We start from the raw sequence: 14701 nt of genomic DNA on the forward strand, positions 1-14701 counted from the left end.
GGAGAGAGGACAGGTTAGGGGGCCAGGCAGGCAGAGAAGAAGGACGAGGGAACAGGGAGAAGCTCACCCTGCTGGAGAGGCACTCCCTGCATGGTGGGGGGGGGCCCAGCTGCTGGCGCCCAGCCTGGCGCGAAAGGCTGTCAGGGCCCCCCAGGGCATTACAACAACACAGGCAGGAAAGCACCCCCCAAAATAAAGTTAAACTTTTGGATTGCCATTTATCCCAGCAATTCCACTCCTGGGAAGAACCAAAAGAATTGAAAACAGGTACTCAAATGCTTGTGCACAAATATTCACAGCAGCAAGATTCGCCATAGCCAAATGTCCATCAACGGAGAAGTGGGTAAACCAAATGTGGTACATCCACAGAAGGGAATATTATTCAGACACGAAAAGGGATGGAGCGCTGACACATATTACAACTTGGATGAATCTCAAAAACATGCTGAGTGAAAGAAGCCAAACGCAAAAGGTCACATACTGTATGATTCCATTTACATGAAAAGTCCAGAATAGGCAAATCCATAGAGACAGAAAGATTAGTGGTTGCAGGGGCCGCGGGGGGTGGGAATAGAGGGTGACTGCCTAATGTGGACGGGGTGATGACAGTGTTTTGGAATGAGATAGAAGCGATGGTTGCAGAACATTGTGAATGTACTAAACGCCACTGAATTGTACACTTTAAAGTGGTTAACTCCACACAGTACTCAATGAACATTAGATAATATTATTAAAGGAAACTGAGGCCCAGAGAAGTTAAGTCAACTTGCCTAAGACAACCAGCTTGTAATTAGCTGAGCACAGGCTGGAACACATGTTCTCAAAAAGACTGTAGGAGCTCAGGGAGGGAGCAGCCAGCCTGGACACAGAGGGGGCAGCTGTGCTCGGACTTGAGGGGTGGGCAGGATATGAATGAGGGGAAGGGGCGTTCGAGGTTGGTGAGCAAAAGCATGCGGCAGCATGCCAGAGAAAGCAGGGAGCAGGGGGACTGGAGGCTGTATCAATGGCATCTAGAAGGGGCCCAGCCCTGCGGGCAGTTTGGAACACCAAGGACGGTAGGACCCCTCAGCTCAGGGAGCCAGGCCCCCCGCCTGGGCCCAGGACCCCTGTGGGACAACCTGATCTGTTTTTCTGTTCCCCGTTTTAGACCACCATATAGGGAAGTCTCTACTTAGGAGGGTGCATACTGTGGTTTAGAGAGTGATCCAGACCACCTGGGTTCAAATTCCAGCTCTGCCATTTTCTAGCTGTGTATCGTTAGGCCAATTAATCAAACTTCCTGTGACTCAGTTTCCTCATTGGTGAAATGGGGGAAATAATAGCACCTATCCAATGGGGTTGTTGTAAGGATCAGAGGAGTTAACACAAAGCACTCAGAACAGTGTCTGGACACACAGTAGGCAGCTGATAACCAGCCCAATGCTATACCATCCAGGCCCAGGGCTGTGCTGCCCTGGATGCAAGCGCTGTCCGGGGAGAAGCTCTGGCTGTGTTCACCCCCCCGTGATCCCACTCTGTGAGCAGCCCAGATCCCATACGACCTCCCACCCTAGCCCAGGACAGGGCCAGGGCCTCACCCCTCCGAGCTGGCACAGTCGCAGGCTGTCAGTAATGGCGAGAGCCAGCTCCTGCCTCCAGGACACCGTGTGCTGGGCAGAGGTGAGGAGTTTTTGTTTTTGTGGTTGTTTTGTTTTAAATTTTGGACCACGTTGGTGCACGTTATGCACATATTTTTAGCTTAGGTAAAAGGTATTGTGCTATAGATCTCATTCTATTTCTGTGTTTTTTCACTAAGCACCACTAAATTGTTTTGGAGATACACAGACAGTAAAATGCTTACTGTGCAAGGAGGTGTGCACATGTCTGCACTGGGGACCTCCGTCCAGATCGACTGGAACGTGCCAAGAACGCCCACAGGCGTCCCTTCTTCTCTTCCCAGTTTATACCCCTGATTTTTCTCATGATTCATCTGGCCTATTCCTGAATTAATATAAGTGGAACCATCTGGAACGTGCCTGGTGAAGGACTAGTATGTGACCTTCAGGGTAAGAATTGTTTACTTAGGACGTTTTGAATATTATTGTCTCAAGTTATCATTTTCTTTTTACCTTTTTATTTGTAAATAATTTCTAACTTATAAAAAGTTACAAAGGAAGAACAGTACAAAGAACACCATAAACCCTTTACCAAGATTCACCAATTGTTAACATTTTACCCTCTGCTTTATCGTTTGTGCACGAGTGTGCTCTGTTTCCACACACACGATTGTTTTTTGAATTATTTGAAGGTAATATGCATATATCAAGGTCCTTCATCCCTACTTCATTGTGTCTTTCCTAACAATAGGGCATTCTCTAGGGGGCCAGCCCAGTGGCATGGTGGTTAAGTTTGCATGCTCCACTTTGGTGGCCTAGGGTTCATGGGTTCAGATCCTGGGTGCAGACCTACACACGGCTCATCAAGGCACACTGTGGTGGCATCCCACGTACAAGATAGAGTAAGATTGGCACGGATGTTAGCTCAGTGACAATCTTCCTCAAGCAAAAAAGAGGATCATTAGGAACAGATGTTAGCTCAGGGCCAATCTTCCTCACCAAAAAAAAAAAGGATAGGTACATTCTCTTACATAACCACAGTTATCGATTTCATAAATTACATTGACAGAATGCTTATCTAACATATGGCCCATATTTCAGCATTGTCAGGTGACCTAAAAATGTCCTTTTTAGCATCCCCTAGTCCAGCACAGGATCCAGTGGAGGGTCAGGTACTGCATTTAGTTGTCATGACTCTCTGGGTTCCTTTGTCTTTTATGATGTTGACATTTTGGAAGAATGTCACGCCATTACCCCTGTCTTTTTGATAGAGTCCCTTGTTTTGTGTTTGTCTGGTGTTTCCTCAGGATTAGATGGGGATTATGCATCCACAGCTGAAACACTGCGCAGGTGGCATGTTCTTCTTGGGGTGTCGCATCCGGAGATACATGGTGTCCATCTGTCCCTCATAAGTGACGTTAATTTTCTTCACCCAGTCCAGGGTTACCTGATTTCTCCACCATATAATTACTGTTCTTTTTCCTCCTTTGCAACTAACAAGAAGTCTGTCGGGACACACTTTAAGAGCATGCAAATATCCTGCTCCTCATCAAAATTTAGCATCCATCGCCCCTAGATTTAACACCCACGGAGGAGGCTTGCCTGATCTGATCTTCATGATGGTTGCAAAATGAAGATTTCCCAACCCCAGTATTTCACTCTAAGCAAGAGCCCTCCCTCCTCTCCCACTCATCTACTGATTATCAACGTAGACTCCTATGTTTCACAGTTCCTTATCGTATTGGAGTATTTTGGTGCTCAAATTGCCCCAGTTGGCCAGCAGGCGCCCCTTCAATCTGGCTCTAGTCTCTGACGTGCCCCCAGCACTTTCTGATGCACTTGCTTACTTTCTAGGAAGGCGCATCTCGGGTCCTCACTGCCCCCACCCTGGAACCAGCCTTCAGGAAGTCAGTGGGGAGGGGGATGGGACGCAACACTAACAGTGCCGTTGACCAAACTATGTTTCACAATCCATCCATGAGGTCCCAGGAACGTCTAAACCGTTTGCTTTGGACTGCTGCCTAGAGCACCATCCTGTGTCCCCACCACACCCCACCTCTCTACTCTGCTAGTGAGGGATACCCAGGTGGCCTCCATCTGTTCTTAAGGGCCAGTGTGACAACATCTTTGGATGGATGCCCAGGAGCAGGACTGACTGCTCCAGCAAAGTAAACTTCATCTAAGGTGTTCTGCAGAACTCCTGCTGAGTCTGCCAGGAGCTCCAGTCACTCTGCTGGCCCAGGGCTTTCGATGGAGGCTGCCTGGACCTGCCCTCCATCTCCAGGCTGGCCGACATTGAGCCTGAACTTCAGCAAGGATTCTGTGGTACCCTTTCCTTCCCTGCCTTGGAGCTCCGCGGTGAGGGGAGGGCAGTGCCTGGGGTTCCACAGCCAGGAAGGGGGTGAGGAGAGCCCACTCTGGGCTCTGCTCTCTACACTGTGGAGAGAGCCCACACAACTGAATCCCCTGAAGACAGATACTCTCCCTCCTCCGGGCTTGGTATCTGGGATGTAGCTACCTCCTAGCTCTTCTGAGAAGGGAAGGGGAGGCGACTAGCTCAGGACAGCTCCTCACAGGTGCATGTCACTTGACCTGATAAAGCATTTCCCTATTGATTCTCCCCAGAGCCATGGGCGCAGAGCAGCACAGGTGCCCCTCTGCCCACTTTACAGATGAGGAAACCGAGGCTGAGCAAAGACTGACGCTCCACTCTGAAGCAGGAGAGTTGGGCCCTGGTTTGCTGCCTGGTGGTTCGCAGCAAGCTCCACAGTGTCAGCGCCTAGCTGGGTGGGCAGGGATGAGAGCAGGGAAAGCAACCCAAAGGCCTTCAACCCAAGTCAGCAGGTGACTCAGCAACTATGGGAGTTCCCAGGGGCCTCTTCCCAAGGCCGTCAGCCCAGGATGTTCCCATCCAGGTGGGAGTCTGCAGGGCTTCAGGCCTTCGGGATCTCCATGTCCGGTCAAGTCTTGTTGATGGTGTTTTTTTGTTTAACTAACACGTGTTGAGTGCTTGCTGACTTAAGCTCTTTATGTTAAGGTTTTTAATCCTCATAATAGCTGTATGAATTGAGCACTATTATGATGTCCATTTGATAGATGAGGAAAATGAAGGGCAGAGAGGTTAGGTAACCTGCCCGAGGTCCACAGCTAGGAAGTCCTGGAGCCAGGCTGGCTGGCTCCAGAGTCCATGTTCTTCATGCCACCCCCCAAACGGCCCCCAGCCTGGCATGTTCCCCCCTCCACCAGCCGTGACAACCCTTCGAGGAGTTTCCTCACTAACGGGAGATAGAAAACAGTCTTCTTGCAGGGCTCCCTGGACTCTGCGTGAGTGTCTAGTTTCCCCTGACCAGGACACTCACAGCATTCCGGGCCACCCACAGCCCAGGGACTCCACCTCCAAAGAAGCCAGGGGCACAGGGCAGGAGTCACAGAATCTCTGAGCCCTCTAAGGTCCCCATGGCAGCCGTTCCATTTTGTTGACCTGCCCTAAGAGAAAGGGTTTCCTGGAGATGTTCTCAGATTGATTCTGGAATTTTCCATGCCTCCTTATTCTGCTCTAGCTCACAGTGTAGAACAAACTTGTCCCTCTTGTCCATAACAACACTTGTGAAACTTGTAGCCAGCAGACCCCACCACCTTCTTCAGGCGAATGCTGCCAGATCCTTCATTCCACATGATACTGGGCGGGCGGTGGAGAGGTAGTCAAGATGCGGAACAGAGCTTTGAGTCAGAAAAATGAGACTGGCTTTTCCAGGGCCTGACTGTCTTGCTCTAGGCAGCACCTCTGCACCTCAGCTTTCCCATCTGTAAAGTGGGTCACTCTGCCTGCCTTGCAGGGAGGCCAGGAGAATCTGAGGAGAGGCCAGTGTGCAGTATGCCAGTGCAGTGCTCCAGCAACACACTCCACAGGCGTAGGCCCCCTGCTCCTCTGGCTAGTCTGGTGCCTACACACCAGCCAAGCACCACCCAGATCCCTGAGGATAAGCAGACACCAGCCACAGAGCTTGGCCAGCAACACCTTGGCCAGAGTCTGCCACTAGGAGGATAAGGGAAGAGATGTGAGGCCTCAGATTTCTCCCAAAAGTGCTACAGCTCCCCGAGCCCCTCACGGCCACTCACCGAAGGTCAGAAGCCCTGGATGTAGCCTCTGCTGAGAGCGGAGAGAACCAACCAGAAGCTTCCTTGAGGTATTAATTTTCATGAGTTGCTGGACAGCGGCCATACACATCACAGCAGAGGACCATCAGAGCTGGGAGGGCTCTCGAATTTGGGGAAACTGAGGCACAGTGGGAGGAAGCATCTTTGCCGGGATCACCCAGTCCCTGGGCGGCCAGGCTGACCTGAGACAGGTGAGACTCACTTAGACCAGAAAGGAGGGACATACTGGAGTCCACAGGCGCTGTCAACAGGCAGCCCCTCCCAGTAGGACTTTGCTCTCCCTTAGCACCTTGGGGTGACCTGGCTCTGAGCTCCCTGAGGGCCTGGCTCTGTTTGTTAGCCCAGCGGTCCAGTCTGTGGCCCTGCACACCCTGGGAGCACAGGAAACTCTTAAGCTTCTGTGGGCAAAGTCATTTCTTTATCCCTGAATCCCCAGGGCCAAACACCACGCTTGGCATACATACATGGTGGGCACAGAAAGACTCTGGGCAGCTGGGAGGGAGTTATGAGGCTGGGCGGCAGCCAGGAGCAGGCCCCCAGCAGGAAGATCAGCTCCAGGGTGGTGTGTGGAGCTGGACAGTACTCGTCGGGCAGGCAGGGACCTACAGGATGGAGAGGACAGGAGCAGCGAAGGAGGGACCCAGTGTGGAGGGCAAACTTGGAAGCTCAGGGAGCGAAAGCAGCAGAGACAAGGCGTATGCAGTATGCAGGGCTGTGAGCAGACGTTACTCAAGGGAGGGGAGCGAAAGCAAGACCAACTGGTGGCAGGGCCTGCTCTGGTGGCCTGGTGGTTAAGTTCAGCACACTCCACTTCAGTGGCCTGGGTTCGAATCCTGGGCGCAGACCTATGCCATTTGTCTGTTAGTAGCCATGCTGTGGCGGCAGCCCGTGTGAAAAAGAAGAAAAGAGGAAGACTGGCAACAGATGTTAGCTCAGGGCGAAACTTGCTCAGAAAAAAAAGAAAATCAGCTGGTATCAGTTCCCACCCACATCTTCCACTTTCTCCAGAGCTTATCTGTGTGCTAGAGCCACACTGTACAGCAGCCGGCAGCCTGCTCCTCCCCGCCCCTTACTGGGAGCAGCGGCTGCTGCAGTGGGGGCTGAGGGAAGGGGCTGCCCAGGGGAGTTCTAGCTTCTCTTCATGCAACCTGGGCCCCATTTTCCTCAGCAACGATGGCTGGGAAGACGAGGGCTAATGACCTGGACGCTTCCTCTTCTTCACAGTAGCCGCAGCTCTGTAATGGCCATGGCCACCAGCACAGCCAGCAGCGTGGTCGGGCAGGACAGACGCCATCCCCACCGCCCCTGATCACCCAGATACGAAAAGCTTGCATTGAGCTTTTAAGAGGTAAAATCATCTCATGGGGTATTTTATCCCCTGTGTAACACAGAGGGAAATCCAGGCCCAGAGAGGTTTAGCACCTTGCCTAAATGAGCCCAGCAAAGGAGGCTACTTCTGGGAACTGATATTTGAGGCCCTGTGCTACACGGTTCCTCACAATGACCCGTTTTGCTGATAAGGAAACTGAGCCTGGGATTCTCAGGGCTGACAAAGATTCTCTAACTCTACTCCGGCTCCCCTGGATTTTCCAATTAGGCCTAACTTTTGAGTTTCTGTGTTTGTCTCTCACTGTCCAATTTTAGCAATAATCCTGGGGGCAGGTCTGGTGGTGTAGTGGTCAAGTTCGCATACTTGGCTTTGGCAGCCTGGGCTTCATGGGTTCAGATCTTGGGTGTGGACCTGCACACCGCTCATCAAGCCATGCTGTGGTGGCATCCCATATACAATATAGAGGAAGACTGGCACAGATGTTAGCTCAGAGCCAATCTTCCTCACAAAAAAAAAAAAAAAGAGAGAGAGAGAGAGAATCCTGCTAAGCTGGTTTAGCCAGAGTCTCCACTCTCAATATCTGATCACCCTTGATATCTAATCGGGTTCCTCATTTTCCACCATCCCCCGGGTGATGTCTGACCACCCTGGCCTGTCTTCAGCAAGAATCCTGTGAAGACGGTTTAGCCAGAATCCCCCCCACCCCTGATGCTTCCTCCTAGTAATTTTCCACCCACTGACCCCCACCCTGCTCTGTGGCTATAATTCCCACTTGCGATGCTGTATTTGGAATTAAGCCCGGTTCTATATTGACGTCTCTTTCCCCCATTGCAATAACCTGAATAAAATCTGTTTTTACTGTTCTAACTCCTGCTCAGCTCTGGTTTTTCTCTGACAGGGCCCAGGGCCACCAAGCCAATAAGTGGTGAAGGCAGGACAGTTTTTGATCCCAAAGCCCATGTGCTTCATCCCACAACACAGAGGGGCAAGACCAGTGCCAGACCCCGTGTCCCTCCACCAGGGCCTTGGCCCAGGAAGGTCATCTCGACAGGCAGGTTCTGCTGAGCAATACTCTAAGGGCTGGACCCGGGCTGAGGGCATCTCAATACAGCCTCACTTCAGAGATGGGGGCTGAGGCTCAGAGCTGCCAAGTCACCCTATCTCCCCATACGCCACCACTGGGGACCACTGGTTCTGCCTCAGTTTCTCCAGAGAGGGTAAACAAGGGGGTTGCTAAGGACTTTTCTCACTCTAGACTCCGTGACTCCTCCATCCCTCAGCTGGGGAGGCCAGCAGCCTGCAGAGTGGCCGTGCGCGGGAGAGCAGAGGACAGTCTCCTGTGCTGTCGCTGCTGCAGGCGTGCAGGATGTGGCGCACAGAGCAGCTGCAGCCCAGCCCCGGAGCAGATCCCTGCACCCCCAGGCCTGGTCTCCAGTACTGCCTGGTTCTCAGCTGGCCACTTTCAAGTCTCCCACGCGCTGCCCTCTCCAGGGTCCGCCCCAGTCTCCAAACCGCCTGGCTGAAGGGTGGTGACGGCCTTCACAGGGACAGAGCAGGGACTGGTGGATCTCCGTCCCCTGACTTAACTGCTAACACAGTCTGAGCAGCTTACAGGAAGGAGCAATGGGGCCAGCAGACTGTGTCAAACTGGCAGAATCAACAAACCGGAGCAGCCGAGCTCACAAGTGACAAGCCCAAGAGGCCAACTGGGAGTTTCTAGACAAAGCTGAAAGATCACTTATATTCGCAGCATCCTGACAAAGGGGGAGATGGCTGGAGGGTGGAGAGGAAGATATGGTAGGATCAGCATTTTATGGATGGGGAGACTGAGGCTTGGCGAGGTTAAACAAGCTTCCCACGGCCACAGGGCACACGGTGGCCCGAGGGTAACAGAAGCCCGGCCTCTGGGCTTTGGCACACCTGGAGAGGAGGGGGGGCCTCAGCTCTCCCCTCTCCCATGGGCCATGCCCTTATCACCACTCACCGATGTGCTGCTCATCCTCGAATGCCAGCTCAAAGGCCACCTCCTCTGGCACTCCCCTTGGTCCCCACCCAAACTCCCATAACCTTTCTCCCAGGCTTGTATCGTGCATCATGCTCTGCAACCTGTGCATGTTTGTCCCCCTTGAGAATGCAGGACCTGGCACAGCGCCCACAGGGTAACTTTGTTGGATGAATGAATTAATGTCTTACCGCCCGAACTAGATCATAAGTTCTTTCAGGCTCAGGACCACCCCAGGCTGGGCCTACAGTGGATCCACCATTAACACGGCTTGATTAAGCAACTTTGTGACCACAGCACATTCAAGAGTTGGGGCCCTTCCCCTGGCGTGACCCATTCTGTGCACGTTTGCTGGTCAGAGCCAGGCCTCTGTGGACCAAGGTTGTGATAGGACACTGGCCCTTTAGCACCAGTAATCCAATTTAGGAAATGAGAAATTATGGATGAGCCAAAATAAAATCACCCATGTCCCACCATCTAGAACCAATCATACTAATGTGTTGGTATATGGCCTTTCCAACTTTTTAATACACAACTTTTTAAATACACACACCCCAATATTTAAAAAATGGCATCCTAGATACTAAGCCATAATGTGTTTTTCTTGATGACATGTAAACATCTCTTCAGGTTACAAGTCAGTGACATTGTTATGACTGCGTGGTGGTCCACGGCATAAAGTGACCACACTTTGGCTCCTCTTTCTATTTTTGGACATTCAGGTTGTTTCCAACTTTCACTAACACAGATCAGGAGAGGCTATGAGTCCACAAGACTTCCGGGGTTACTTCATCTCTTTCAGCCTGTGACTGTAGAATGTAGAATGTGAGGTTCTAGAATTCTTTTATGAAGCCAGAGTAATGTTCCTTTGACTTTCACACTGCCCCCAAGCGTATGGTGGTGTTGATGGACTTCTGTTGTGAGGCGTAGGACCCTGGGTGGGGAGTAAAGCCACTCAGCAACCTGGGGCAGGGAAGAAGGACTCCCACCTGGATTAAACACTGTGAGCCTGGCACAGGTGGGGCACAGTCCACTGCATCTTCTTGTCATCTCACAAGGCTGCAGCCGGTGACCCCAGGCCCCGTCTGCCCTCCTCCCAGCTGCACAGATGACCCAGCCTGCTCCCTCCACAGACATCCATCCCAGCCTCCCGCTATGTTGGTGGAAGCTTAAAGTAATTGATAATAGCAGAATCAGAGTGGGCAGTATTTAGAGAAAAGTACTTCCCTGAGGTCAGCATGATCTCACTTCACTAATCTTCAGCACCAGTGACTGGCAAACTTGTTTTGTGCCAGTGGGACAGCTGGAGGCAAGACGACAAAAATGAGCGCTCCAGAGCGCTCTTCTTCACACACGAGGCCCACGGTCTAAAAGGAGAGGAGGAAGGGTCTGGGCCCACGGAAGTGGCAAGGGGCACTGAGTGAGCTTCCCAGCACAGACCAGCCACCTCTGACTCCTGCTTCGGTGGGGCTGGGCCCATGACATCGAAGGTCCCTTCTGGAACTGGGATCTGAGGCTCCCCAACCTGGTGGCCCAGAGCAAGTTCTCTGGCTCCCTTGGCAGCTTAGAAACAAAGGACACCCCTTACCCTGCCCAGGCAGGAGCGCACTGGAGAGTTTGCACAGAGCTGGCTGTCCCACTTCTGACCTGGGTGATCTCCTTCCAAACAGAATGCAGGACCCTTCACCTTCTCTGCATCCCCAAGGGATCCCGGCCAGTGAGCTTGGAGCCTGCACCTTTGGAAAACTTCCTTACAATGGCACCTGGGGTGCTGGTTAAAGATAGAAAGGCCGCACCCCAGCCATAGTGCCTCAGGCCTGTGGGCGGCACCTCGGAGACCACCTTGGTCTCCCTGGGGGTGGCGTGCACATCCATGCTTGAGAACCAGGCCGGCCCTGGCCCAGATCTCAGCCTCGATGCAGCTCTTGGTGCCTAGGGACCAAAACAACTAAGATCAAGGGTGCTGTGCTGTGCGGAGCTGAGCTGAGCTGAGCTGAGCTTCACGCACTCACTCAAAAAGCCACAAGAGACCAGCCAGCAAACTACAGTGACATGGTGAGGACAGGGAATGGTGCCTGTAACAAGAAGGCTCCCAGGCCACACTCACACACATCCCTCACTCATGCTGGGTCTGTCCCTTCAGAAGCTTGGCAGGAGCCAGGTGGGGGCAGTGACCCAGCCTCGCTCAGTCCCACAGAGCCCTGGACTGAGCATCGCAGTGGGGGCGGGAGGTGGTGGTGCCGCAGGAAGAAAACAGGAAGAGCCCCTACCCTCAGGGGCACAGAGGACACTGCACACCCTTAATCCTGCAAGCCGAGCTCCTCGGCCCTCAGGGAAGGCTGGTGGATCCAGGCGTTCTCAGCTCTCTGCTGAAAGAGAGGCCCTCCGGGAGAGTGGACAGGGCAGGGACCTAGGCTCTCACCTCGGATAGGCCACATAAAGTCATGCAACCTCGGGCAGGCCCCTTAACTCTCTGAACCTCAACCTGTCATCTTTAAAACAGTCCTCCTGCCTCACAGAGCCAAAGGGGATGGCGGAGGGGACCCTATGGTGCTCCCCAAGAAGGATGGAGTTACTGAGATGCAGACAGTGCTGTGGGCATCCCCATCGAAGGATGGGAAGCACAGAGTGTCTTTAGAATCCACTACTGAACCTAGAGACACTTTCTTTTCTCCTTAAGTACAAACTGCAGGGAAAGAAAAACAGAAGAGGAGCAAAGCCCTGGCTGCGATTCCCTCCTCCACGCCCAGCTGGCCAGCAAAGCGGGGCTGATGGCATCCAGTGGGCCACCTGCCACAGCCTTCTCCTGCACACTCCCCGGCCTCGATTTAACATGCAGCCAAAGCCGGAGCCGAACAATTCTCTTCAGAAATAACACAGTCTTTTTACTGGCTGCTCTGGAGACAGCCAAATAAGCAACTCAAATTGCCTGGCCCATGCCTGGCGCTTATCTTCCCGGTCAGATTTTGGTCTTTGCTCCCCTGGGCCATCCCTTCCTCCCCGCTGAAGGCCCTCCCTCACCTGCCCCCTGCACCTCAGCCCCTGGAGGGCCCTGTGCCCCATCCCCCCAGCCCTCCCAGGACACTCTAGGCCTCTTTTACTTCCTCCAATTGGTTTAGTTAGGTGCTCTGGGGAGAGCCTCAGAGAAGAATGACAATTCTGCTGCCACCTCTCATGAAGCATCTCCCATTCCCTCCCTCACAGCTGGTGGCGTGCACGTGTCTTACCCCCGCACAGAGGACCGGAACTGCCCCATCGGTCGTGTGTCGGCCGTGTGTCCGGAAGTGCGGGGTGATGGGACACACGGATGGAAAAGTCGGCGCCTGCCCTGAAGGCTCCTCCCCCAGGGGTGTGGGCGATGGGCCAATGGCTCCTTCGCAAATCCTTCTCCGTGCTTGGAAGTTAAGGTTGCTGATACCAACTTTACAAATCTTTTTTCTCAGGCTTAAGATCATTGTCAGAGAAATAAGACCTCCCTTACAATTGGAAAAATAGGAAGGAAAGCTCCTAAGATAGCCACCAGGTGGGAAAGAGGTATGTAGGGCCCCACCAGGGAAACCAGTTTCTGGGAAACAAAGTGAGTTGAAGGCGGTGGTGGGGGAGAGTGGTCAGGACACCAATGATAGCAGGAAGTGGGAAGGGTGTGAGCCAGCAGTGTGCTGGCGAAGGTTTAACTCTTTGAGGGGCAAAAACCTCTGATTTGTAGCATTTGCTGATTTTTCATGGTGTAATACTCCCACCATGGCTGATTTCAGGCTACACAGGAGAGGTCATTGAACTTGAGTGAGCGCCTCCAGCACGCCACTGGTGAGCCAACTTGAGCAGCCCACCTGGGCAGGCCCGCAGGCGCCCAAGTAAGAGGTGCTGGAGCTCAGGCCAACTGCTCTCCGCTTCCACCAGGATTCTCTGCCACAAACTTGTTCTTTGGGAACTGGCCTTCTGTTTTGCTATCTGTATGTTCTCAGTTGCCTTTGGCTTATAGATGAAGTTCCTTCCTAAAGTACCAGGTGAGCGGGCTGTGCTACAGGGAAACCAGGAGAGGGGCTTTTGTGGGCACTGGGGCAGCAGAGCACCATGCCCAGGGTCCAGGGGAAAGAGGAACCCCCAGGGAAAGATGCAAGTCCACAGAGCTCACCTCTGCCACCCTCCCAGCCAAGTGGCAGCTCTCATGGCCGAGCTGGTTGCTCCTCTCATCCTAATGTAGCTACACACATACATACACAAACACGCACATACACACACACATGCACGCATGCATGCATGCATCCACGCACGGGAGGAGGGGGAAGAGAGAGGTTACAGCTTCTTCAGGGATGGAAGGCAGTTGTTGATGGAAGGTTCTGGTCTAGCTCAGTGCCTGCACACTGGAATCACTGGGGAGTTATAAAAAATCACCAAGGGTGAAACTCACCATCAGAAATTCTGACTTAGGGGCCCACCTTGTGGGCAGTGGTTAAGTTCACACATTCCACTTTGGCGGCCCGGGGTTCGCTGGGTGTGGACATGGCACCGCTTGGCAAGCCATGCTGTGACAGGCGTCCCACAGATAAAGTAGAGGAAGATGGGCACGAATGTTGGCTCAGGGCCAGTCTTCCTCAGCAAAAAGAGGAGGATTGGCGGCAGATGTTAGCTCAGGGCTAATCTTCCTCAAAAAAAAAAAGAAAAAAGAAATTCTGACTTAGTTGGCGTGGGGTCTAGACACAGGTTTTTTTAAAGCTCCCAGGTGATTTGAGTGTACAGCTAGTTTGAGCACCACTGGCCTTCCTGGTGAGGCTTAATGAGAGAATCTGGTGAAAATCCTCACATAGCACTTCCATTGGGGTATGCTGCCTACCTGCTTCACTCTGTGAGGCACTGCTGTCGGGAGCGAGGCTGGCTGCCTGCGGGGCCTGGGGAATCCCGCCTCATTATCATACACCGTCTTTCCACCCCAAGGGAGTTTCCTCCCAACTAAAGTTATGTGCTTCAGACATAACTTGCCTGTGCCTTCCTATCTCCCTACAGCTACATGCAAAAACCTCTCCCCACGCAAGGCTGTGCTGAATAGACTGCTCGGGTTTGAATCCTGGCTCTGCCCAGGTGGCATGACTTTGGCCAAGTGATTTAACTCTCCTGTGCCTCAGTTTCCCTACCTGGGGGGAATAATAGTACCTTCCTTGTAAGGTTGTCATGAGGATTAAACAACAGCATACTAGAAAAATGCTTACAGGAGATTGGGACGTGAAGTAAATGGCCACTGAATGTCAGCTGGTATAACCAGCCATGCCACGGGCCCCGAGAGAACACGGAGCATGCTTTGTCCCCCTCTGTCTCCAGCAGAATGCCGGCCATACAGAAAGTTGCTCAATCAAAAAAACAACTGATGAATGAATGAACACTTCCCAAAAGCCTAAATCCATGCCTGTGTCCCTGAGTGCCTCTTCTTCTCTGAATAAGGCCTCTGCCAGGCTGACCTCTGAGGTTCCGAGCCCTGGGACTGCTCTCCAGCACTCTGGACAGAGACAGGGACAGGTGTATGGGAGACTGGCTGGTTAAGGGAGTATGGAATTGTTTTGTTTTAAATGTCAAAGGACTCATTTTCCTGCTGTTCGCCTGTGTGCTACTCACAGAGTGCCA

At 52.7% G+C, this 14701-nt stretch overlaps 1 protein-coding gene across 6 annotated transcripts in view; it reads right to left on the minus strand.

Annotated features, from left to right (window-relative positions):
* Positions 1–14701, minus strand: part of LRRC20 (leucine rich repeat containing 20) — a 78413-nt gene that overhangs the window by 2524 nt on the left and 61188 nt on the right. The window contains exon 5 of one of the 6 annotated variants that reach the window (XM_044756449.2): positions 3–10452. The exons of the other annotated variants lie outside the window; for them this stretch is intronic. Within the exon in view, the coding sequence (XP_044612384.2) occupies positions 10433–10452 (20 nt within the window). The 3' untranslated portion in view covers positions 3–10432. Of the gene's footprint in view, positions 1–2; positions 10453–14701 lie in introns of those variants that run through there. 6 annotated transcript variants of the gene reach the window in all.

This window comes from Equus asinus, chromosome 2, assembly GCF_041296235.1.
Source record: "Equus asinus isolate D_3611 breed Donkey chromosome 2, EquAss-T2T_v2, whole genome shotgun sequence".
Taxonomy (NCBI): domain Eukaryota; kingdom Metazoa; phylum Chordata; class Mammalia; order Perissodactyla; family Equidae; genus Equus; species Equus asinus.